General features: G+C 40.2%; 2 protein-coding genes across 11 annotated transcripts in view; one reads left to right on the plus strand and one right to left on the minus strand.

Moving 5' to 3' along the window:
• The window catches only part of hs6st3b (heparan sulfate 6-O-sulfotransferase 3b), a 61,901-nt gene extending 50,909 nt beyond the window's left edge, over positions 1 to 10,992 (minus strand). Inside the window, exon 1 of the mRNA XM_071474998.1 lies at positions 8,077 to 10,992. Within this exon, the coding sequence (XP_071331099.1) occupies positions 8,077 to 8,621 (545 nt within the window). The 5' untranslated portion in view covers positions 8,622 to 10,992. The remainder of the gene's footprint in view (positions 1 to 8,076) is intronic.
• A 147-nt stretch (positions 10,993 to 11,139) lies between these two features.
• The window catches only part of uggt2 (UDP-glucose glycoprotein glucosyltransferase 2), a 41,155-nt gene continuing 27,581 nt past the window's right edge, over positions 11,140 to 24,713 (plus strand). For 3 of the 10 annotated variants that reach the window (XM_071474965.1, XM_071474953.1, XM_071474972.1), the window contains exons 1-20: positions 11,325 to 11,516; positions 11,857 to 12,007; positions 12,839 to 12,921; positions 13,044 to 13,174; positions 14,631 to 14,743; positions 14,949 to 15,126; positions 16,507 to 16,603; positions 16,682 to 16,754; positions 16,915 to 17,015; positions 17,255 to 17,354; positions 17,813 to 17,873; positions 18,170 to 18,261; positions 18,435 to 18,585; positions 19,793 to 19,912; positions 20,063 to 20,148; positions 20,281 to 20,416; positions 20,900 to 21,031; positions 21,137 to 21,301; positions 21,959 to 22,082; positions 22,171 to 22,269. In XM_071474965.1, the coding sequence (XP_071331066.1) occupies positions 11,883 to 12,007; positions 12,839 to 12,921; positions 13,044 to 13,174; positions 14,631 to 14,743; positions 14,949 to 15,126; positions 16,507 to 16,603; positions 16,682 to 16,754; positions 16,915 to 17,015; positions 17,255 to 17,354; positions 17,813 to 17,873; positions 18,170 to 18,261; positions 18,435 to 18,585; positions 19,793 to 19,912; positions 20,063 to 20,148; positions 20,281 to 20,416; positions 20,900 to 21,031; positions 21,137 to 21,301; positions 21,959 to 22,082; positions 22,171 to 22,269 (2,167 nt within the window). In that variant the 5' untranslated portion in view covers positions 11,325 to 11,516; positions 11,857 to 11,882. Of the gene's footprint in view, positions 11,243 to 11,321; positions 11,517 to 11,856; positions 12,008 to 12,838; positions 12,922 to 13,043; positions 13,175 to 14,630; positions 14,744 to 14,948; positions 15,127 to 16,506; positions 16,604 to 16,681; positions 16,755 to 16,914; positions 17,016 to 17,254; positions 17,355 to 17,812; positions 17,874 to 18,169; positions 18,262 to 18,434; positions 18,586 to 19,792; positions 19,913 to 20,062; positions 20,149 to 20,280; positions 20,417 to 20,899; positions 21,032 to 21,136; positions 21,302 to 21,958; positions 22,083 to 22,170; positions 22,270 to 24,713 lie in introns of those variants that run through there. The other 7 variants (XR_011690678.1, XR_011690681.1, XR_011690685.1 and 4 more) reach the window with 4 other exon arrangements.

Below are 24,713 nucleotides of genomic sequence, written 5' to 3' on the forward strand. Positions count from 1 at the left end.
TGAATACAATGTCATCCCATTTTTCTGAAACCAGTCTCAAAGTATACAGTATGCCACGCTTGTCTTGTCTGTTGGGGTGTCTGCTGTTTGGGAATGGGCAGGTAGTGTGCAATGGGTATTTAGATCTTTTTGGCTTAAAACAGCTCCCGGCTGTGTCTGGGAATAAGGAGTGAAACAGAGCATGGAGTCAAACAAAACAAAAGTTGCGGGCCATAAATCTAAAACAGTGAGCTGAAATCCACTATAAAGCTTCATGGAACTGAGGGGAACTGCAGAGTTGGGTGATAAATCTCAGTGGGTTCATTACCGCGAGCAGCCCCTTTCACATTATACATGGTCGTTTTATCTTCTGTTGATATAAAAATATTGATTAGATCAGCTTTACTGTGTGTTTAAATAAATATTATTCATTAAACTGGTCAATTTAATCCAGGTGAAAAATATAAGCAGAATGCAGAAAGTTGAATTTCATTTCATTGCTCCTCCCCTTGAGACTTCATCTGTTTGATAGTATCAATCCTCCCATCAAGTATTAATGTCTGAGCCCTAATCAATACTCTGAGATGGTTGAGTTAAGCCTCACCTCTCCTTCTTAGCCTCACCCCTGCATTGGAATACCTGCCTGAAAATATTCTCCATGTTAACTAAGTCTTATACTTTCTGCAAGGAATGTGGTAAAAGCTTCTCTTGAAAGAAAATAGCTCCACATTTTCTTTGCCATTGTTCAATTTTCGAATCACACTTAAAGACTTCTTTGACTGCTTCATTTTCTCTGTCATGACGGCCATGACAAGTGCTTGGTATATAATGTTACACCCTCTGTAGAGGTAGTGCTTAATTATCAAACCAACTGGACTACTGCTCAGGCCTGCCAGCGATGACGACTTGAATTAATGACACATGAAAAGCAATATCTGCGCCCTGGAAGTCCAAGGCCTGCAAGGGCATTCTCAGCCCCACACATAATAAACATCACATCATCGTGATGAGCACTTTGCCTCCCACAACTAAAAATATGACCAGAACTGTAAATCTGCTCAACTTTCCTCCTTCAGGTTCATCTGTGTCTGGAGGGCTTCCATTACCCTGCTCCTTCACTGTGTCTCATTCTTTTGAAGTTTCACTTTCTGACTAAGCAGGGAGCTTCAGAGCACGTCCACGAAGAGCAACAAGAGAATTGAACAATTTACTGGTATTCATGTATTTCATTAAAGTTTAAAATTTGGGCTATTAATATGTGTTGAACTTTAATACCTTTAAGCACTAAGAGGAAACTTTACCATTCACAATTGCATGACAACTGGGCAACCTCCACAATAAACTTTCAGCCTCAGCTGAGTGTTGACAAATTGAAAACAACACTAATTTGACTTGCATTAGGTCAAAGTGACAAGATATTGTGTGATTATGAAAATGACTGCATCTAGGTCAGTGTTGGCAAAATATAAAATACAACCGCTCTCTGCATTCAAGTTCATTTGGGTCAGGTGGGTAATGACTCCCTCCCACATGCTGACTCAGGAAGATGCACAGCACTGCTAGATGTCATGCACAGGTAGTAGAGAGAGTAAGAGATGCATGGTTCGGTGATCAGAAGTGGTAACAACCACACAGTAATTGCAGCCTTCTCTGCATCACTGATTAGGAATAAAATATGATGTGGAGTGCTATTCAGCCAAGGATTAGGGCATATCATCTGTGTGCCATGTAAGTAATGACAGTAAATTACTGCTCTTGCAGGATTGTTATAGAAATAAAGGGAATGTCAGTATGTTGTTTTGATGACAGGTGGAGAAAACATACTGAAGGAAGGAAGTTTGATATAAGTATGTGACATATACATAGCCTCACATGCTTATAAAGTTGCATAATTACAGCCAAGAAACCTGATGAATAAAGAATGATCCCAGCCAAGCAGATAATTCCCATAAAGTATTGCTATCCATCATTCAAATCCTCAGCTAGAGTAGCCATTAATAATAATGCTGAAGACCTCATTGCGCACACAGGACTCTCCCTTCACATTACAAAACAGGCTTACAGTTGCTGTATATAGTACATGACCAATTTAAAGTAGCCCTGAACATAAATGCACAGATCGTTTTAAAGGTATTGTTCAGCTGTACAACCTTCAGTAAAAGATGTCACAAAAGCATAAAGAATTATATAAAAAAAGACAAAACCAAAACCTTAATCTTAATCACAAATGATACTAAACTAGTTGCCTATTTCTGTTCTTTTCTTGTGTCTTTTTCTTCTTACAAACAATACAGATACAGGCACATATATCTCTCTCTCTCTCTCTCTCTCTCTCTCTCTCTCTCTCTCTCTCTCATCAAAGAAGAGCATTGAAGAGCGTCCACACTTCACTCATGTTTTGGCTTTGGTCTCTTTGTATTTCTGAACTGAGCATTCATTATGCATAAGCAACAAGAAAGTTGCTAATGAAGATTTTATATTTGATTGAAAGTGCAACATCAGCAGATGCATAAAATTACCATGAGGCCACGGTTAAAAGGGAAGGAACTAAGAGAAAACTAGAATTACCGCCTTGCTGTTGTATGCCTCAGCCAACTAGGCAAGCTGCAGAAAATATGGACACAATCTCCCTTCCCTGATTGAATAATTGAATAATGAATTGAATAGAGGAAGTGTAGTGCAGAACATTATGATGTCACAATGAAGTTGCCTTTGACCATTTGGATATAAAATGTAATCCCTTCATCATTTTATTCCATGGGCCTGTGGCCTTGGCTGTTGCTAGTATGGAGGCATAATGAGAAGAAAGCAGAAAGCTGTATACACTGTCCAAAAAGGGCCATCAGTTTAAATGTATGTGTATTAATTTCAGTGCTCTGAACATTGTTTACATCTTCATGTGGATGTTTATACTCTTTATACAAATTATAAATTAAGGTACCTGCTAAATAAGTAGAAAAAGGATGAAACAAGACAAAAAAAGAAAAAAGACTAGGGGCTTCTGAACACACAAACAGGCGTGAAAACAAATCAATTGTTAATTCATCGTCAGTTGCCTCAGCTACACGCACTGAAGTCTCTCCTGTTTGTGTTCTCAAATCAAACGTCTAACAACACACAATGGCAAAACGTGTTCACGCTTGCAACTGTAGACACAGCAACAAGGATGATTTACTTGTTTGCAATTACTTACTAAAAAACTCTACAAAGACTGCGGCACACAATTCACTACATTAGTTATTGAAAAACACATCCACGCACACACACAGACATACACGAACACACGATCCTACTGGCTTTACTGAAAGAACAGAGTGTGGTTTAATATGCATCTATGTGCATTAAAGACACAGACCATTATATGCTGATTTTAGAGAATGCAGTACCTATATCCTGCTGTTAAGCCTTTGTACAAGGACGAGTCATCTACATTAACAGTAAGTGTGTCTGCATATGACATTGCTGTATTGCATATATTATTTTTAATGTATTTTTATCTGCTTATTTATTGGTCTTCTCATTACATTTTTAGCATTTTTATTACTGTTTTTCTATTTACACGTGTGGTGCCCTTTGATTGAGTGATTTATCCAGTTTTATCCAAAAGCGTTATAAACCCAATTGGATAAAGATGATTGTATGGACGTAAACATGGTGAACGTGTAAGTATTGTTTTAGCTGTGTATCCAATCATGTTTTTTTCCTTATTTACAGTGTTATTATTGACCTGTTCATGAAAAGCTGACATGTACAGTTGTCCTTGACAGCAACAACTCTCATGGCAACAAGACTTTAACGCACTATAGAATTATAAAATAAATATGAATCTCTGTAACTAATAAAAATTAATGAGTAATTGACTGGCTGTGGGCTGTGCTTAAACTCATCAAATATCTGTATCATAAATATACTACCAAAGTGATACACTGCCCTGTAACAGTGAAAGGATAGGTTGAAATGTTAACTAAATTTAAACAGGTGAACACTAATTCAAAGACTGGCCATTAAATGTCACTAAAACACCACATGTAGAAACACACTCGTGATGCAGCCGACAAATCTTGTCTTACAGCTTCTATAAATCGTCAACAGCAGCAACACATTTTGCAACAATATTGATGACCCTGTTTAGTTCTATTCACTTGAATATAGACTAAACATCCAGTTTTCAATGCATGTCAACCGCCTATGAAAGCTCTGCTTTGCTATAATACAACATATTCAGAGGAACTGCAAATAATTAAAGCTAAGCAGAACATGGGAAAGCGAGAAGCCCAGGTATATACAGTATTTACTGTGGTTACCCCCTGATTGTAACTTTAAGTTGACGCTCTGAGCACTAAAGGGATGTTGTGCAAAAGTCTATGTCACCTTGACTGAAGATGCAGTCTCTCCTTTGTGTCATGATTCCTGCCTCAGCCCTGTTTATGCCGGTCATTCTGCCTCTGTCTTCTGCCATTCTCCTCCCACAAACCAGATGTCCCTAGACTTTCTTCCTGTTCCCAGATCCACCTGCTCACCTGTTTGCCATTCCCAATCACTGGAACGTCTCCGCCTACCTATACACCTGCTCCTCATTTCCCTCACTTTCTCCCCTGCATTTACACCAGCCCTTTTTCAATGTGTTTCCCCCCTGTGCTGCTCATGCTGCTGACTCTTGTTCCTGTTACCTGCATTTAAATACCTGTTGTCTCTTACCTGTCTCTCTACCCTGCCTGTAAGCCTGGTCTCCTTCAGTTATTTCATTAATCTAACTGCACCAGCCTCTGTGTTTGTTTTGTGCTGGGCTCCTCCCCGCCTCTGCTCCCACCACCAGCCGTGACACTTTGTTTTGTATGAATGTTAATGTGCACGCATGAATGTTTTTGTGTACTGGTTGAGTGACCTTGCTCTACATGGAAGCTGCGTCTTCTCAGTGTTTTCCGATGTGTGATAAAAGCTTCATGTGGCTCTTCCACTATTTATGACACTTTGGCAGAATAATATGGTTTTTAATAATCAGAGTGGATGATTTGACAGGACTGGTATTCTGCTCATCTACCAGGAGCAATGTGTCTGGTATTTATTCATGTATGGTTCTGTGATTATTCAACTAAGATGATAATAAAGAAATTTATACATGGATAATTGGACAGCCCTAAGCCCAACACCGCTGATTTATTCAAGGTGTACTGTGTATGCATTACTAGAAACTCCAAGCTGTATGTTTGATAATCACATTTCATAACCTCAGACCTGCAGCCGTAACAATAAAGCTTTGTTGCTGTTGTTTTTTAAATCTCTGTGACATTTTCTGACTGCACAAGGATGGAAACGGAAACTGAAACTGAAAAATACTGCCGCGAGAAACGGAATAAACTTAATCTCAATTCAGTGGAAAGCAACATCAAATAGGCTATTTCTCTGATAATGACCTGCAACCTGCAAAACTTTTTTGAAGACATGATTTACTCAGACCTTGCTTTATGCACTGGTAAAAACTACATTTTAAAAAATTAGCTCCTGGTTTTGTAACCCAATGTCATATTGAATATATGTACCCAAGTCAATCCAGACCAAGCAGCTGGATAATGAACATGTAAGAATCAGAAATCATTTTTAGCAACTCTTCTCAGTAGAGGCCTCTGAAATTGCCCGGGAGGAAAACAATCTGCTCAACAAGCCATATTCGCCCAGCAGACAATGATAATACCATGACGCTCTCCACAAAGCAACTTAAGAGGGTGGCACTTAGAGGTATGTTTCTCCAAAAAGCCCCTCAAGAGAGCCAGCTTGCCTGCTCCACTTCTCCCCTGACTGACAGCACACTCCAGAGGAGCCACGCTGCAGGACACGCACACTGATCCAGTCTGACACGCCTGACCTTTCCCGGGCTTCACGGCTGGCTCACCGTGCTGCGCGCCCTGCCTGGATGAAAAGGCCATACAATGCCATACAGGAAGAAGTGGCATCCCCCCCCCCCCCCCCCCCCCAATCTCAAGAGCTGGCAAGGTGAATGCCTGGGACTGCGGAAAGACAGCCACTCAATCTGAGAGGCTCTCAACCGCATAACAAGGGCATGCCTTCTGAATTTGGCAGTGATATACGATTGGTATTCCCCATTGCACCCTTAGGTGGAGTAAAGATTTTGTAACAAGTGGATTATTGTGTTTTATTACAAATGATGCATTTTACTGTGAAGGGTCCTTTTTTTTTTTTTTTTTTACTTTGACCTTATACCATTAAAAATATTTTAATTAAGACATTGCTCATACACAAAATGATCATGACTGAAATTTGCATAATGCTTTTAGTCATCTCACTTAGTAAATGTGCCGTGTGTGGTGGATGGTTAGTGAGGGGTTCTAAGATAGTGTGTCTGCAAACAGCCTTGGTCGAGGCAGAATAATCTCAGAATAGATGCGGCAGGAGCCCACTAAAGAACAAGAGATGGGAGGACTGTAAGTGCAGAGTAGATTCTGCAGCTGTGAAATGAAGAGCTGTCGCATCCAGTGAGCACTTTCCTGAGTAAAGGAAACACTTGGTACAGCAGAAATATATTATGGGCTCATGTACTTCAGTGCATGATTGTATTTTTCAAAACAGGGATATTGTCCAGCATGTGTGACAGGACGTTTGGTCGATGCTTTTCCTATCTGAAGTCTACTTGTGCAAGTATCTGTGAGAATACTGAACTGACTAATCGACTTTCAACATGCTAGATTAATGAGCAGCCTGAACTGTAATGCAATTTAAAAAGTCAGTGACTCTAGCAACACTAACTGCATTGAGAAATACATACATCCACCCTGCTGAGTGAAAACACACACACAAACATGTATTGCTGATGCAGTGACAAGTTCATTTTAATGCACCCTTTTTAGTAATTGGGCTGCATCTCTGTCATATAAAGCAATTGCAAATGTATTTTGTACAGCAATCACGACTCCAATTAAGTGAATCTGCTTCGCTTGTCCTCTAAGATAACGTCATCTACTGAACAAACTTCTTGGAAGAATTTGAACTCCTGAGATAAAATGCGGTGCAACAGTGGTGAGCTCGTTCTGTAAGCCAACAAGAACGCCTCAAAGGGACTCTAACAACAATCAAGCCAAAGGCCGAGGACTCAGAGAGAGTTGTGTGTCGGTACAACTTTTTACACCTTAATCGACAAAGATGGATACCCTCATTCACAAGGGTTAAAATTCAGAAAAAGAAAATCAGTCACTAACCCTTCAACTTATCCTTTTCAGAGTGTGTGTGTGTGTGTGTGTGTGTGTGTGTGTGTGCACTTTCAAAAATTTCTCTGTCAAATTTCAATAGGTGCAATTAGAGCTTTCACCAAAGCAATAAGAGCTTTCACTGCCAGGTGCGAGAACATTTGGACTGTGGTCTCACAAACAATGTAATTTCTTCTGTGAAAGGGGAGTTCAGCAAATGGTTCAGTAGAACTGGTTAATGACACAGTTAGGGAGAATAACAGCAGCACAGCTGGGCAGGAACAAGTTCACTGTGAACGTGCTGATGTGAACACAAAGAACAAGCACAAGCAATTTATGTGAGGGTCAAGCAAAGTAAAATATTATGTTGAATGTTGTTTTTGTGGTTTATACATTACAGTATGCCCGGTCTCACACACTTATGCATACACACCCACATACCACTGATGTGATGTAACCGATTGCTGTGTGACTGGTTGCAATTATTTGCCTTTTTACCATAAGTGTCATTCGGTTTTTTTGGGTGGGAGCTTGCAGTAAATGTTTTATCCGTAAATGCCTCATCCATCAACTGATGACAGAAAACTGTGGCTCTAGATCTCGCCAGGGGGGAGACAGTGAGAAGCCATCCCAGCCTGTGCCCCCTTCCATCACTGCTCACTTTAAGATTCAAGACAGAAGTCTGTGCCAAATTACATAAGTTCAAAATTAAAGTTACATGTGGAATACATCAAGGGGCCCCAGTGCTTTGTGTAATGCATGTCTGTTTGAACACACCATCTGTGACCCATGGTGATACAGTATGAGGGCCAAAAAGCATGTTTTTTTTTTTTGTATAGGCCTACCAGTTTATTCAAACAACCCACAAACACACACACACACTGACTCAAACATGTACCTTTTAATCCTCTGGGCCTCCTTCTTATCCATAATAACAGGTACACAGTTCGTTAGCTCGGTCCAGTCTGCATGCAATCCGCAGCTCCAGCCGGTGGAGAACCGGGAGAAGAGCCAGGACTCCTCTTTTCCTGGTCGGTGACATGTGCATTTCTTCTGTCCTGGCTTGCAGTCGCACGGCTGCTCCAAGCGGATATTCCTCACCAGGTGCCTCCCGAAAGTGGTCCCCCCGGTCTTCTGGATGTGCAGAAACACGATCACGTCGTCCCCTTTGATGTTGAACTCCACATGTCTGTCAAGGTCTCTTTCGGTGAAGTTGAATTTGGACGGCAGCCTCGGAGGGTTGTCATCCTCCAGGTCCTGATCTCTGTAGAAGTCATCCGCGTCCTGGTACGGGGTGGAGAGTAGACTTACTCCCTCTAATTTCTCCCCAGTCTTGAAGTGGCACGAATTGCTGCCGGCGGGACATATGTACTGATAACCTATCATAACAAAAAGGACGGCTAAAATGGGAACCAAGATGAGCTTACTGGATCTCTCATCCATTATATCAAGATAGTGTCTTCATTCCATTACTGTGAATAATAAGTAGCATTCACTGGCTCTTCGGGGATCAATAATCCTCCATCCTCTTCCTCAGATACATTAAAGGTGCATTTTATTTAAGTGCCTTGTGTTGATCAAATAACACCCTCCGCAGACGCATGATCTGGACCAAAGGGCAGGTCCGCCTTTAGGTTAGTAAAATATTGCACCCCTTCTGCACTGCGCTGGAAATCTTGTCCAAAGTCGAGAGTCATGGCATTAAAAATGTTTGGCTGTCCAACTTCTGAAGCCGCTGGTGGAGCCGCGTCCGCTCCGACGCCTCCCATGCTCCGGTGTCAAGTTGAAACTGAGACAATCGAGGAGAGTTTTTAGTTTTCCTTCTCTGTGTAATTATTTTTTTTTCTGTCCCCCCCCCCCCCCAACCACCCTCCCCAGTCTAAATCGCAGTGTGGTTCATTTCTGTGATAGACTTAATACCGCCCGGCTCGGACCGCTGGGCTCGATCCCCCGGCGGCATCCTACAGCAGCGGGTTGAGGCGGTCTGGCTGAGGCAGTGGCTGCTGCATCCGATCCGACAAATATGCGCTATGCTCTCGTCGCGGTTGGGCTGGCTGGGAAAAGCTCCACATCCCGTCCCGTCCATCCCATAATCTTATTTAACACAGTGCAAAGCCAGAAGCCCAAACGGACCCCGAACTGAAGACAACATGGAGATTTGACCACATATAAACACCAAATCCGCTGTAACTTTTTTTTTTTTTGAAGCGCATTCATCCGAGTGTGACCTTTGAGGATTACAGAGATAGCACTATCCCTTTGCTTAGCCTGGGGTTGCCAGTGTTAGGAATATAGCCTTTTTAAATAGCCCGATTTAATGTCTATTATCCACTCAAAAGACAGTGCTGTGAGGAGAAACAGTTAAAGGGGGAAAAAGCTGCTTTATCTGCAGCAGTAATGGTTATAGACACACATCCTTGCAACCATAGATTTTATCAATCCATTAAAATAATACAGATCTATCTATCTATCTATCTATCTATCTATCTATCTATCTATCTATCTATCATTATTTATTTGAATTTACATGTTATTTAGTAATTAGTCGCCTATTTTTTCCTCCATTAATGCTCCTAATCATAGACTTAATTAAACAGTGCTGCAAATGCTGTGATACGAGTTCATTACTATTTAAAATGTCATTAGTGGCCAACTGCTAAAATACCCAAAGTTTTAACTGATATGAAATGGAGGAAGCTTGACATGAACCTGTAAAGTAATACCAAAATTGGGTTTAAAGGGATAGTCTACCCATTTTACACATGAATATCAGTTCACTGGTCATGAAGTAGGCGTACTCAGCCTGTGAAAAGAGATGTATAATGCCATCTGTGGCTCTGGGGGAAGCTTTACAGTGTGCAGAAAATTATCCTGGTGAGGACGTCAAGGGTTCTTTGGGCATGTAAAGGACAGGAAAGCCTGATTTATAAACCGGGTACATAAAGTCTCAAACAAGCATTTAAGGAAGGGACCATTGAAAGATGGGGTCAGAATTTGGAAATTGTATAGGACACATATAGATTATAAATCAGGATACCACAGCCTCTTCTGCATTAATTTCTTTGATTTAGACCATTGTTTTTAAAATCTGTCTCTCACTAATTTTATGCAATACCAAGTCAGTTTTATTTATATAGCCCAGTAGCCACAAATCACAAAATTTGCCTCAAAGGACTTTAAAATCTGTATAGCATGTAGACACCATCTATGGGCCCTCGATTTGGATAAGGAAAAACTCCTTTACCCCTTTAAGGCGAGGAAAAATGGAAGAAACCCCAGGAAGTACAACAGAGGAGGGATCCCTCGTCCAGGATGGAGAGATATACAATACATCTTTTGAGTACAGAATGGAAAAACTGCAGTATAAACAATCAGGATGACAATTACACATAGATAGTAAACATATATTAAGTCTGAATAAATTGCTGGACTACCCCTTTAATAATAATAATAATAATAATAATAACTTATTATCATTATTTGTTACGTTATAATACTCTGCATAGGCATAGGCATGGGCTAAAAGTTTTATACTTACACATAAAGTCACTCCAGTGGTGTAGCTAACTCTCCTTTTTCCTTCTTTTTTATTCTGTATAGCTAGAATAGAAGACCAAAATAATTTTTCTGCTGGAAATGTAGTAGTTTAAAGTGTTTGTGATGTAGGCTATTACTGCACAGTTTATTCATGAAATGTGTAGAGTTAATGTTAATCTCCGTGAGATTACAGTTCCTTAAAGAAAGGCAGAGAACCGGTGGGAAATGCATAAAAAATAGCATTTTCTTAAAGTGTTTTACTAGTAGCCTCCACCAAATTTTTAAAGGTCTGAATATTTACCAGTTGACCAACCAACAAAAGTCCACAGTTAAACCACGAGTGATTGTTTTAGAATAATATATCCTTATTTTTGCAGATAAAGCATCTGCATGGACTGAAACTTTTGTTTATGCACTAATGTCCAGGATGAATGAAACTTCCTGTGGAGCTTGGCCAACACAACATGCTCCAGTGTTTGGAGGGTGGGAGAGCGGCTCTGTCCATAGCTGTCTGCCGTCGTGCCAGAGTAAATTCCCACTTTACAATCTTTTTTTTTTTTTTTAATATCGCACCCTCAGTAACTCACCGTGTTCTTGTAAATAATGTGGTAAATTATGCCTAAAAACAATTACTCTTCATGCGTTATTTTGTCGTTTTGAGGCTGTTTGTGTGTGTAACGGTGAGCAGGAGCCACCCTGCTCCGCCGGCAGCTAGCTAACTGTGCGGGTTGACAGCTAGCTGCCCAAAATACTTACCCGAAGCCTTTTGCTTTGTGTGGAAGAGGTCGGCATCACGAAGGGGTGAGGGGTATATTATTGGAAACGGATAAACCAACAGCTATGTAGTTCTAATAACACTTATGTATAACAAACCGCATTTGCATGTTAAATCCCGCTAAACGCTTTTAACCGGGGCTAGGCTGTTTATGCTACAGCCAAGTTAACTTCAGCCTCAACGCTAATTCACGATAAGTAACGAGTGGTCTTGCTAACAGTTCAATGTGATTTTCCCAAGCAGCTTCTTACGCATGTCTGTTTTTATATACATATGTTAATGTGCACCGGTGTTGTGTTTGAGGTCACGACTTACAGTAACTACGTGGCACTGACTGGCACCCCTCTTGGTTTCTGCTCTCTGTAGGTTCATGACACGTCGCGCCGGATATAATGAGGGCTGTTATTGTGCTGCCACTGCTGCTGCTGAACATACATCATGTCACATCAGCACCCAAAGGAGTCACTGCCAGTCTGGAAGCCAAATGGAGCATGACGCCTTTCCTCCTGGAGACAAGGTACTCATCATCCTTGGACATGCACTCAGCCCCCCCCCCCCCCCAAACATACACCATCCACCAGGGGTTAAATCTGGATTTGTGATGGGGGTACCTATCCAGTGAGGTTGGGGGAGCCTCTTCAGAAGGAAAGGCCTCCACTGAAAATTATAGACCTTGTATTCTGTGGATGTGGCTTGTCCAGAGTAACAATGGCATTGTTTCTGGAAAGACTTTACAATCTTTCTAAACTTTTTTGATTAATGCTGCACCACAAACTAAGCCTCTGTTGCCTCTGTTGCATTGGTGAAATTTCAGATATCTCAGATGCAATCTGTTTAAATGCAAAGATATCACTACGGAGAATTGGGACCATTAATTAAATTTATTAGATAATTAATTTGGTAATTTGGGCTGAGTGACCATTTAAATGACATTGTGGGGGAAAAAAAACCTCTGTGAAAGACAATGAAGGTTTTTTTTTGTGTATGTTGAATTTAGGGTTTAGGAAACACTCAAATTCTTGACCATATGTGAGAATTCATCTTTGCACTGATGCAACTCTGGCTTCTACAGTAACTTTTAGGATTAGTGCACTTAATTTTATTTTCATGATTAGGCCTACTGTTTGTTGCCTTTTTTATTGAGTTCAGTGATGCCACTTCTGCAGATATTGCACTTAAGCACCAAAACTGAAAATTTCTGCTGAAAGTCAATTCTTCCAATGGCTTCGTTGGTGCTGATCTGTTGGTGCTGATGATAATGTAGTTGTGCTTTCAAAAAAAGGCAACTTATGTACTTATACTGGTTACTTAATGATACTGACTAATATTTTCATTTTCTCATGTGCAGCGAGTTTATTGGAGAAGATGGGAATGAGAAATTCTGGCAGTTTGTTGACACTGTGAAAGAGCTCACTGTGTACAAACGAGGAGGTATGCTGTTTGAAACCAAGTCCTTACTTCAATTATAGAGGAGTATAGTAACAGATTTTCTCACCACAACAGGTGTGCCTCTCTTCTAAAACTCACTCAGTATTACAAATGTTGTCTTGCAGAGTCTGTGCGCTCATACTATAACTTGATCATTAAGAAGGCTGGCCAGTTCCTCACAGATCTTCAAGTTAATCTTCTCAAATTTGCTCTGGCCCTGCGGACCTGCTCACCAGCTATTCATGCATCCCAACAGGTATGTTGTGATCAAAATGGTAGGAATTAAAATATTACAAAACCTTATCAAAAGCAGCTTGGGAATACAGAAGAACAAGGTTAATTTCCTGTTTGGGTTTTTTTTAATTGTTTTGTTTACCCCAATCTTAATTCAGGTGCTCTGCAGGCCTTACTTAAGGTTTTTCTCAATCACCGTGCCACAGCTTTTAATGACAGCAATTATTCCCAAACCACAGTGTTAAATACTCCACAGCGTTAACTTGTTTTCTTACAACAGCACTTGCGTATCTTTGTGGTTTCTCACAGAATTAAAATGTGTAATGGCTATTATCTGTAATTGATTCAGTGATGAACAGCGTTTAGCGTTTGTGATTTTTCAAATCTGGCCCTGCCATAATGCTGAAAGAAGTGATAACAGATGAATCTGGCATTTATCAGTCATTTTAGTTTAACCTATCTCACGTCATATTTAGCTTATTACTTAGGTTCCTCAAACTCATTAATAAAGCAGGAATTTTAGGTACCACAAATCCTGAATGTGGAACCAGCAGACCATCAGAGAGGGGGTGACATCCTGCTCATGCAAGAAAAAGGGGTGTAAAAATGCATGATGGTTTCAAAGAAGAGAAAGCAGGACAGGGAATATAGGCTTCATCTCCATAACATCAGAGGCCAGATTTTTCCCACAGTGAGTAAATATGAGAAGTTAAAAGCTGTGGTCAGGAAGGAAATCTTTTAATAGAAAGCGTGGTTGTGAAGGTTACTTAGACTTTTCATTTCTGCAATAGTTCTTAACTGACTGTACATCACTTTATTATTTGTCTTTACTGTACATTTTATGTTACTGTCAAGGGCATACTGTAAGTAGAATACATGAAAGCTACATGCTGAGAAACCTATGAAGATTTGTTTAAATGAAACTGCTATATATTTATATGAGATGAGTTTTAAATGGATACTTTGTTGTGGACTAAATTTGACTTTAATATTGAGTGACTTTATACAGTTTCAGTGCTCTCTAGGTCCACAATGCCTTAGCCTTTTGATTGTCTTAGTTTCAGCAATGATAAGGAGAAAGTTCATTTTGGTGACAGCCATGAACTGTGATGATGAATTCCTCTCATTTAAAAATGTGTTAAATATTTGAGTGAGTAATGGCCTTTTGCGGGTGAAATGAAGTGTTGCACCCCACAGTGTAAATTGGTGTGATGATTGCTAGACAGTACTGAGAACAAATCAGTCTGGTTTCAGATTTATCTGATTAACTTTGGCCCAAGTTAAAGAGACGATGGTACTGGACTTTGTAATTGCCATGTTGTATTTTTCATTTATGCATACTGTGTCACATTGTTACGATCATATGCATTTTAATGGGCATAACCCTTATGGGAACCAAACACCAGATCCTGGAAGTGTTATTGTTATGTTGTAGCCAGTGTGTTGCAGAACGTTTCTCTCCCTCTTGCTCTTAACAGATAGCTGGTGATGAGCCTCCGCCTGAGGCTTGCCCTGCCTTTGTCTCTATCCATGGTCAACATACCTGCAGTACCAAGGACGTCAAGAAGCTCCTGAGGGCAGCTGCAGGCAGGTAACATGAAATGGCATTGTCTTCCTTTTCAAGGATAAACTGATCTCATAGAGCAGAACAAGTTAAAAAGTTTACATAATTATTTTGTTATTAGAATTTAAATTTTTGACGCTTTCACAGACTGTGTTTAGTGATGAATGTAAAAATGTTTTTGATTCAAATTATCGTATTTCTGAAATGTCTTTCTATTTCCAAACGTTTGCAGGCCAAAACCGTATTTATACAAGAATGATCACACATACCCTGGGGTCAATAAAACAGATGTGCCAGTTGTGATCCTCTATGCTGAGATTGGAACCAAGAAGTTCACCTCTTTTCATAAGATACTGTCCGAGAAAGCTCAAGAAGGCACGCTTGTATATGTGCTGCGGCACTTTGTAGCGGTGAGTAGCAATGCTTTTACAGCCATTTTAAAGTGATGCTCAACTGTTTACACCGATTGACTTCTCAGTTATCTAGTAATCTAATGTGTGCTCATATCTTTTGTTTGTCAAACAGAAGAGCTCTGTTAGGCTGTAAAGGAGGAGACTTGTGATATTCTCTATTTTTCTTATCGTCAACAAATCACATGAAAAGATCAAAATCAACAATTCATCCATCAAAGCCCAATATATCTTGTATATCTGTTCCATGGACTTCAGTTGTTTCATCTTTGCCTAGACAGTAGCACTATTGCAGTGATACAACAGTGATGCGTTATTCCTTTAGTGAAATGCTTAGAAAAGCAAGGATCATCAAAATGATGGACTGAACAGATTGCATTGCTGACCAATGTTCAAGAGAAGAATTAACAGATTCCTCAAAATCTAACAGTAAACAGTAAACCCAGAATCTATCTATGATACAGATGTCTTTTGAAGGAGTAAAAGGTGCTTTTCTTTAAGATATGTTGAAAAAAAAGCAGAGTGTAGGTGTGGAAGTCCTGATTGTGCCTGTAAAGACTGAAACAGAATGTGGGTGACATTAGTGTCAAGGTTGAATGTCAGTGAATCTGTTGCTGTATCTGGAAGCCTGTGTGCTTTTTGTTCCTGCTGGCAGAATGATTTAAAGCTTAGAACTTTCACTGACTATAGTATTGAATTAGTTCTTCCTGATTTACAGACAAACAGTGAAAAAAGAGCATTATTCCTCCTCCACCAAAGTTCACTGTTACACTTTGTATTCAGGCAGGTAGGGTTGTCCTGGCATCTGCCATGTTCAGATTTGTTCATCAGACCGCCAGAGTCCAATGTTGGTCTACTTTACACCATTCCAGCCAACTGTTGGCATTGGGCAGAGTAATCTTAGGCTTGTGTGCTGCAAATATCTCTTGTCCTCACATTGATTCTAGAGGCAGTTTGGAAATTGGTGGTTGCAACTTTAGACAAAAGAGTTTTTGTGTATCAGCACTTGGCTTACTCAGAAAATCTCACTAATTAGTTGATTTGAAAGATGGCATCCTATGATTGTGCTACATTGAAAGGTATCGAGCTGAAGCCGTTTTTGCTTGAAATGTTTGCCAATGAAAACTGCATATCTGTTTGCTTGAGTCTAAATATGTTAGCACTGCGTGCGGCTGAGGCAGAAGAGCCCACTAATTAGGGGATGTCTGCATCATTTTGGCTAGATAGTGTTTATAGGTATAGGCAGAAAACATTCCCTATGTGATGGGTCTCATTATTCTCAGATATATTACTAGACAGTGATTGCTGATTTTTTTACATGTAAATAAAAGTCTACATTGTTTTACATTTAAGCCATCATTCTGCTTCCCACTGCTGCAGGATCCAAAACCTCAAAAGATGCTTTTATCTGGCTATGGCGTTGAGTTGGCTATCAAAAGCACAGAATACAAAGCTGTGGATGACACTAAAGTGAAAGGTCAGTTGCTGACTTATCAAATGTGTGGTGGACCTCACTGTGTCCAAGGTAATTAAGCACAAATGTTTTGCTTTATAGATTCAAAGACAGTTATAAATACGGAGGATGAAGATAACGATGAAGTCCAAGGATTCTTTTTTGGAACATTAAAGTGAGTAGCTTAACTAAAACATTTTAATTGCTGTTAGGATTTTCAAAACCTCTTGCATTTTCTGTTGTGCATCGTGTGCTTTGTGAGACTTGATTAAGAGATAAAAAGAAATCCTTGCCTTACATTTGTATTCTCCTCTTTTTCTTTTACTTATTTTAAGGAAATCTCATCCTGACCTGGAGGAGCAACTTGTTGAACTTCGCAAACATCTTCTGGAGAGCACCAATGACATGGCTCCTCTCAAAGTGTGGGAAATGCAAGGTATCAATCCAAAAAAAAAAAAAAAAAAGGTCATAAATAAAGTTGAAAAATGTAATGACTGACTAATAATTTTAACACAGACGGTTAAATCCTAGATTTAATATAATCTCCTTTGATGGCATTGCATGGTGCTATTTTGTCTGAACATAATGTGTTTTTGTGTTTGTATGTGTGTGTGTATGCGTATATATTTGTGTATATATTTTATATGTAAATGTTTCATTGTTTGAAATTCACAGATCTAAGTTTCCAAGCAGCTGCCAGAATCATGTCCATGCCAAAGTTTGATGCTTTGAAGCTTATGCGGGATCTCAGTCAGAACTTTCCAAGCAAAGCCAGGTAAGAAAATTCATCTTATTTTTTCCCTCTGGCTGAGCAGCTAACACATTTGGTACCATTCCAAAGTCTAGCTTTTGTTGTGGAGCTCTACTCTGTGTTATAATGTGTGAATCCATCCACAACAAATCCTGTTATTTAATTGCGCCTGAAATATGCTTCTTATAAAACCCATGTGTTTGAGCATTATTACTTTTTCCTGTGACACCTATTACCTCCACAATAAATACATCTGTTGTACGGAGATTTAATCAGCTTTTTGATGTTTGCTTATTCTGGCTTGGGCTGCTTGTAATAACACTGAGAAGTGCTGAGTAAGGGTCGGGTGTTTACAGGGAATTGACTGCAAACGTACCATCTTGAGGCCCACAGGTTTTTAGAGATTAAAACTGGCATTTTACAGCCGGCTGGGGATATAGTAAAAGCTGATGGTGACTGTACATGTTTTACTGTTCCCACAGATCACTGACAAGAGTGGCTGTAAAGCAGGAAATGAGAAAAGAAATTGAGGAGAACCAAAAGGTGGGATATCATAAGCAGCTTTCCCACATGATAGTGCAGGAGGTTTTCTTTGATAACATCCTTAGCCATTGCACATGTTTTATTTTAGAGAATGAGTTGCGAGTCTGTATCTAAAATAAATTCCATAACAACATTAAATGCAACATTTTATTCTTGATTTTCTTTTATTCTCTGTGCACACTTAATCTTTTCTGCTTACATCTGTGCTGGTCTTTTTGAAAGATCTGACATTAAAGGTAGAATCACTAATTAAGGGGTTTATGTATTCAACTAACACTTTGAGCTTGTTCTTTCAGCATCTCAGTGAGACCATTGGTGTTCACCCAGGAGATGGAGAGCTCTTCATCAATGGGCTGCACATTGATCTGGACACTCACAACCCTTTCAGGTACGAACTTAGCAGGAGGGACCGGTGGTTTGCCTGCACTTTCCCCAGAAAGCATCAGACCTATGTACCAGCTCAGTAATCCTGCTGCAAAAAGATCAGTTAGCTGTAATTTAAAGCCACTGCCAGACAGCTAATATGTGTGTAAAAAATAACCTGTGATTTTGTATTTACAGCATTTTGGACATCCTCAGAGGAGAGGCCAGGGTCTTGGAGGGGCTTCATAACCTGGGTATAAAAGGAGAACATCAGGGCAAGCTGTTGAGGTTACCTGTGAATGCTGTGGATGACAGCTATGCCTTAGATATCAGACATCCAGCTATAATGGTGAGTCCTGTCCAGAGGAATTATTCATCTGGCCCAGATTATTACTGCAGGTGTTTTTTCTTTTTTGTGTACTTGCACCAGGGTTATGAATTAGTGGCTCAGTCATCAGGCTATTGCAACAGTTTCGAGCCTGCCAGAAACCTCAGTTATTAACTTGGAAGTTAGCCAAGAAAAGGTATCAAATTAAATACTTGCAAGTTCTCATTTTGGCTCCTCCGGCCATTTTAATATTCTAGGTGCTATAAAAATGCCAAAGAAATGAAGAAATTAAGCCTGTCCATGTAAAAATGTAGTTTCAACTTGCATCTCTCCTAGAGACTATGTTTAATGTATATAATAAGTATGAGTGTCTGAGAGAAAGAGACACACACACACACACACACACACACACACACACAAGGAAGAAGCGAGAAGACAGTGTGTGAGAGGGATAATGACTCTGATGGTGAATAATAGAGCTTCATAACAAGTGCACATGTTAAATGTACACACATCAGCTAACAACATCTTTCTATCCACATAACTGTACAGTGATATGCCATGCAACAGCAACACTAATTGTATTTACATGCATGAAATCACCTGTCTATTGAGCCTGTCTATTTCTCGGAGCTCTTGATAAAGAACAGGATATGGTTATCTCCACACTGACTCATTAATGTGAACTACTGGGTGTAGTTGCAGTTTACAGTGCAGACACACCCATAGATTCAAAGATTCTAGCGTTGGATACTAGCCCTCTGTGAAGTTTTGCAAGTGAAAGTTTGGAATTTGGGTTAGTGGGAGAGGGTTGTTCTGATGGAGGTTACAGAGGCAGAATTGGGAAAAAAAACAAAAACAAAAAAAACAACAAAAGCAGATGAGTAAGGTATTTCTTACCTGGCTTTGCTTGGCCCCACCAACCCATTTGCGTAAGTTCTGTCATTTACATTTGTATACAGAAAAAAACTATTTGATAAATAAACCTCTAAAAACACAAAATAAAGAAGGACTATTTTTTAAAATTCTATAGTACAGTATGTATCATTGTCCTAACTAAAGAGCAAACCTAGTCAAAATTTTAAAAAAGCCTTTATGCTGTATCAGTCTGTATTTTTCTTTCGAGAGGTACTGACCTACCTATTCCGGGGTTGACATTCTGCTACTGGCAACTGTTACTGTTCTCTTAATTAATGAGTATTATTTCTTTTTGTTCTTTACTTTCCAGTGGATAAATGACATAGAGAACGACCCAGTGTACCGCAACTGGCCAGCAGGCGTACAGGAGCTCCTCAGAGCCACCTTTCCTGGAGTCATCCGGCAGATCCGACGCAATTTCTTCAACCTGGTGAGTTGACAGCAGAAGGGACTGGGATTGAGGACCATTGTAGTACAGTTGTCACATTGACTCAATTGAACCTTGTGAAGCTCTTTGTATGTGTCTTTATTAAAAGAGTCTGAGACTCTATCTTCTATCTGATAAAATCTTTGTTGTTAGGTGCTGTTTCTAGATCCTGTACAAGAGGAAAGTGTTGAGCTGGTGAAGCTGGCAGAGCTTTTTTACAAGCATAAAATTCCCCTGAGGTTGGTTCTGTTATTTTTCACACCTCCACAGATGTTTATATGGTCCACTCTTGGCATTTACAGTCTTTACTAGGTAGTGATTCTCATTCCCCTGCAAATTAAATACTTGTTTTTTTCCACCATTTTTTATAGAATTGGATTTGTGTTTGTTGTCAACACCAAGGATGAGATTGATGGCTTCTCAGATGCAGGGGTTGGATTTTACCGACTACTGAATTACATTGCAGATGAGTACGATTTATCCCAGGCTCTGATGTCCATGGTCTCAGTGAGTATATCACATATATAGATCTTTTTTAGCAAGCACATATTTAAGAATAACTAAAGCAGTTTTCTTATATGAACTCCAGACAGTGTCTGGACTTGTGTCTCCAGACATTGTCTTCTCACACATATAGCACTCTACAAGATCTGTCCAGGTCACATGTGTTCTTACCTACTGGAAATACTCTGTTTGTATTCATCCATTTGCATTCTTACATTCAGCTCCTCTGGGTAATGTCTATATAAGTTCAGGGTTGCCGTGCATGTGTGAAAGCATTATAAAGCTTGCTCCTTGTCAGCTCATATTTCTTCGTACCTTGGCAGTCAGTTGTTTTATTGTGCTTTATGTTATCCCATGGTTTGAGACATTATTGGATGAGATGAGTCAGTGATATGTTTCTTCAAACAGAGCTGGAAATTATTGACAGTGGTAGGGATCTGAAGACTGTGATGGTGAAATCTGATTTGACTTGCCACTCTCTTACAGCTGTACAACAAAGTAGATGTAGGCGAGACGCTGTCTGTTGATACACTCTCTGCTTACCTGAAGAGAAAATTCCCTAAAGCCAATGCTGAAAGGATTCTTGGTGTAGAATCTGAATATGATGACAAAAGAAAGGTAAGTAAAACAAATGGTTTTCTCTTTTGTCTTTGTGTTCATAGGAAATAACTGATTAAATAGGAGCAACAGCCCATGATTTAGTCTATGTTCTGTTTGCTCCAGGACGGTGCCCTCTTCTACAAAAAGAGTGGCCTGAGTGCCCTACCTCTGGCTTTATTTAATGGAGTCCCTCTGAGCCCAGATGAGATGGACCCAGAAGAGCTGGAGACCATCATCCTGCAGCGCATAATGGACACCACCACTGCCTTCCAGAGAGCTGTCTTTATGGTATGACATGACTGTACAGAAACTCTTTACATTCTTCATATTTACATACACTCTTTATATTCAGCGTACCAAAGTTAATTTCTGTACTATCATGTAAAGCATTTAGATTGATACACATGCATGAGTGGAAGTAAACAAACATTAAATAACTGTTCCAGTGGTAGTTTGTTCATGCTTATAGTGAGCATAAAAGTAATATGTCACATACTAGCTTGGGGTTACTGTTTGGTAGATATTAGTCAGTGGTTAATGGTGACTTTCTTTGATAAGTAAAGTAAAGACACATATCTGCGATATAATACATGCCTCTCTGCTGTGAAGATTTAGATGTAATTTTAATGATCTCTGCTTGGTTTATTGCAGCAGAATAATAAGAAATATAGGCTGAGCTAATACTGTGTGTTTAAAGCAATGTGGTAAATAATTAAAAGCATATTAAGTAATTGATCAATGGGCTACTTGCTTTTTGCTAGATTTGCAGATGTGCAGTTTGCAGTTTAATATTTCTCCCCAGCTTTCAACATCATTGTACTCATGGACACATTTACTCTTCATTGCATGTTAACTGTTCAGATGTAGGGCATACACAAGATCCAATACATCATGAATTGATGTTCTCAGTGACATAACTCCCAATCTGTTTTACTTTGTTTACAGGGTCAGTTAACTGAGGGTTCAGATGTGGTGGACTATCTAATGGAGCAGGCCAATGTGGTTCCCAGGATGAACCCTCTTATTCTAGGCACTGACCAAAAGTACCTCGACTTCACTGCCACACCGGGTGACCTGTACTCCTCATCTTACACCATCCAGTAATGATTCACCATCTAAATTCTCCAAGGTTTTACTTTTTCTGTCTTGCTTTGCAGTCGTAGATGACTGGGAGGACACAACTATGTTTTCATTCTTGGACACCAGAGACAAGACAGCTGTAATGGCTAAGAGAATGAAGTACTTCACAAATAGTGGTAAGTCATTACTTGTCATTTCATGCCTTGCTTTCCTAATAAACACAATTTCAGATAAATGCACACCATGTAATTTTCAGGAACACAGTGACTTGCAACCATATAAATTCATAATTTAAACAGTTGCATCTTGTCTTCTAAAGTGTAACAGCGATTGTACTTTTGTTTGTTGAAGATTAGTAAAACAAGCAACATCTAAAAAAAAATGAATCCTACACTGCTTAACTGATCTATGAAAGTGTGAAACCAACCTTTGTTAAGTCAGACAGACAGGCTCCACCTCCAGCAAGATAATTGCTGGGTCTGCTTACTGGCTCTCAGCCAGCAGTCTAAATGGTCATCAGTGCTGCATTTCACAGCTCAGGCCCAGAGTGGAGGTGTCTCAGTGAGGCTGAGGAGGCTGATTGCCATCCCACCTCTGTGGACTGGCTGACTGGCTGACTGCCAGCTTTTCTGACTGACTGATTGAATGGGGGGAATATAACTATGACAGGTGGCACAATTCTCCTCTAATGTACTCAGCTCTCTGCCAGATGTCTCATTTGCTCTCACCTCTCACACACAAACTGAACATTCACTGTAACGGCTGTGCCTCATTTTCCTTCTCACTTTCATCTGATTGTCAGTGTGTAACCAGGGTGAAGACTTTTTTAAGGGATAACTAGCTCTCTCTAAAAGCCACATAAGCATTAAGGTTGACATTAAGAAAAATACAAAAAAAATTGTTTTCCCTCCACTGTTTCTTTGATTATAGCCTCAGTGGACACCATGTTGAGTACACCTGTTCTCCAGTTTCTTAATGCAAATCTTTAATCAGCCATTCATGTGGCAGTAACTCAATGCATAAAAGCATGCAGACATGGTCAAGAACTTCAGCTGTTGTTCAGACTAAACTTCAGAAATGGGAGGAAATGTGATCTAAGTGACTTTGAGAGTAGAATGATTGTCAGTGCTAGATGGGGTGGTTCTGTTAGGAGCATTTGTGTCTATAAAAATGCCTTTTGAATGGGAGAGGGCAGAGTAGAATTGCCAGTGGTCTTGTTCAGGTGACTGTGAGAATAACTCGCCTTGCAGTCACGCCTGCTAGTGCAGACGAGCAGATCACCCTGGTCTCTCAGCTAAGAATAGGACAGTGTGTCATGAGGGTGCTGTGTGTGTATGCCAGGGTTGGGCTTATTGGCCCTCACCGGTTGAGGGTTGTTATTTGTAAGACACAATGTGAATCAATGGAGCTGTATATATTGTGTGGGGAATATATTATTGGCACACATTTGGCCCCTTAATACTAATTAAGCATTGTTTAAATACCACAGCCCACATGTGTATTGTGGTAGATCATGTTTATCCCTCTATGGCCACGGTCTACCCATAGTCCTATACGTCCAGCAGGATAGTGAGCTATATTCAGTTGTATTTACTCTGTATGTCTTTATTCAGAGAGGCGGAAATAATTATTTTGGGGCAGTTTAGAGTTTGCAGTTAGCCTAACATGCATGGTCAGGAGAAGGTGGTGAGGGAGATAGAGGAAAGGAAGAAGGGGGAATGGAGGGAAGGTGGAGAGAAGGAGGGGAGGTTAGGGATAAGAGAGTAAGGGTAAGGGAGTTTGGGAGAAATTTGAAAGGTAGGTGAGTAAGTGAGGGAGGAGAGGGTGGCGGTGAGGGAGATAGAGGAATCGTAGAGGGAGTAATGGAGGATGGGTGGGGGTAAGGAAGGGGTGAGGGGTAAATGAAGGAGGGTGGAGCGATGGGGAGAGTGGGCGGGGTAACTGTTGTTCAGCCTGAGCAGTCCCCTCCACCTTGCTGTAGCCGTCACGCTCGTTTTCTTCTCTGAATACTCTTCTTCCTCTATATCTCTCCACCTTTCCTTTGTCTCTCTTCATTGCCTTCTCCTCTTTTTGTTTTTTTTGCGCCGCCTTCTTCCCCTTTTCTGTCCTTTTCTCCTTTTCCTCATTCTTTTCCTCTTTTTTCTGTGCCGCCTTATTCTCAGTTCTCTCAGTGCTCTTGTATTGTGTTGTATTTTGTCTGTCAAGCCGGCTTGTTCAGGAAGTTTTCAGCTCCTTTTCTCCTCAGCTGGTTTGTGGTCTGTGTGAGCCTCTCATAGAGATTCTCCTTCTTGAGTTGCAGGATTTTTATTCTTCCTTTGGTGAAGCTGCTCTTTCACCTCGTTCACCTTGTGCTGGCTCTTGAGCTCTGTGACTTTGCTCTGTGCATTCATTGCAATGGCCTTACAGCACTTTGTGTATTCATCCTTGAGCTGCCACTCCCTGATCTTTAGAAGCTCCTCCAGCCTGCTTTTTTTTCAGTTTATTGTTGTGCACCCTGTGGAAAAACATCCCCCTCTCAGCCTGTACTTTTTAAGTATGCTGTGGTATGCAGTCTGTCTGCCTTTTTAGGCAGTTGTTTTTCAGTTGAGTGTTATGTAGGACTTTTCGCATAGGAGAGCTC

Source organism: Trachinotus anak, unplaced genomic scaffold (assembly GCF_046630095.1).
Source record: "Trachinotus anak isolate AG129_WGS33_773 ecotype Australia unplaced genomic scaffold, CSIRO_AGI_Tana_v1 ptg000001l, whole genome shotgun sequence".
Taxonomy (NCBI): Eukaryota; Metazoa; Chordata; class Actinopteri; order Carangiformes; family Carangidae; genus Trachinotus; species Trachinotus anak.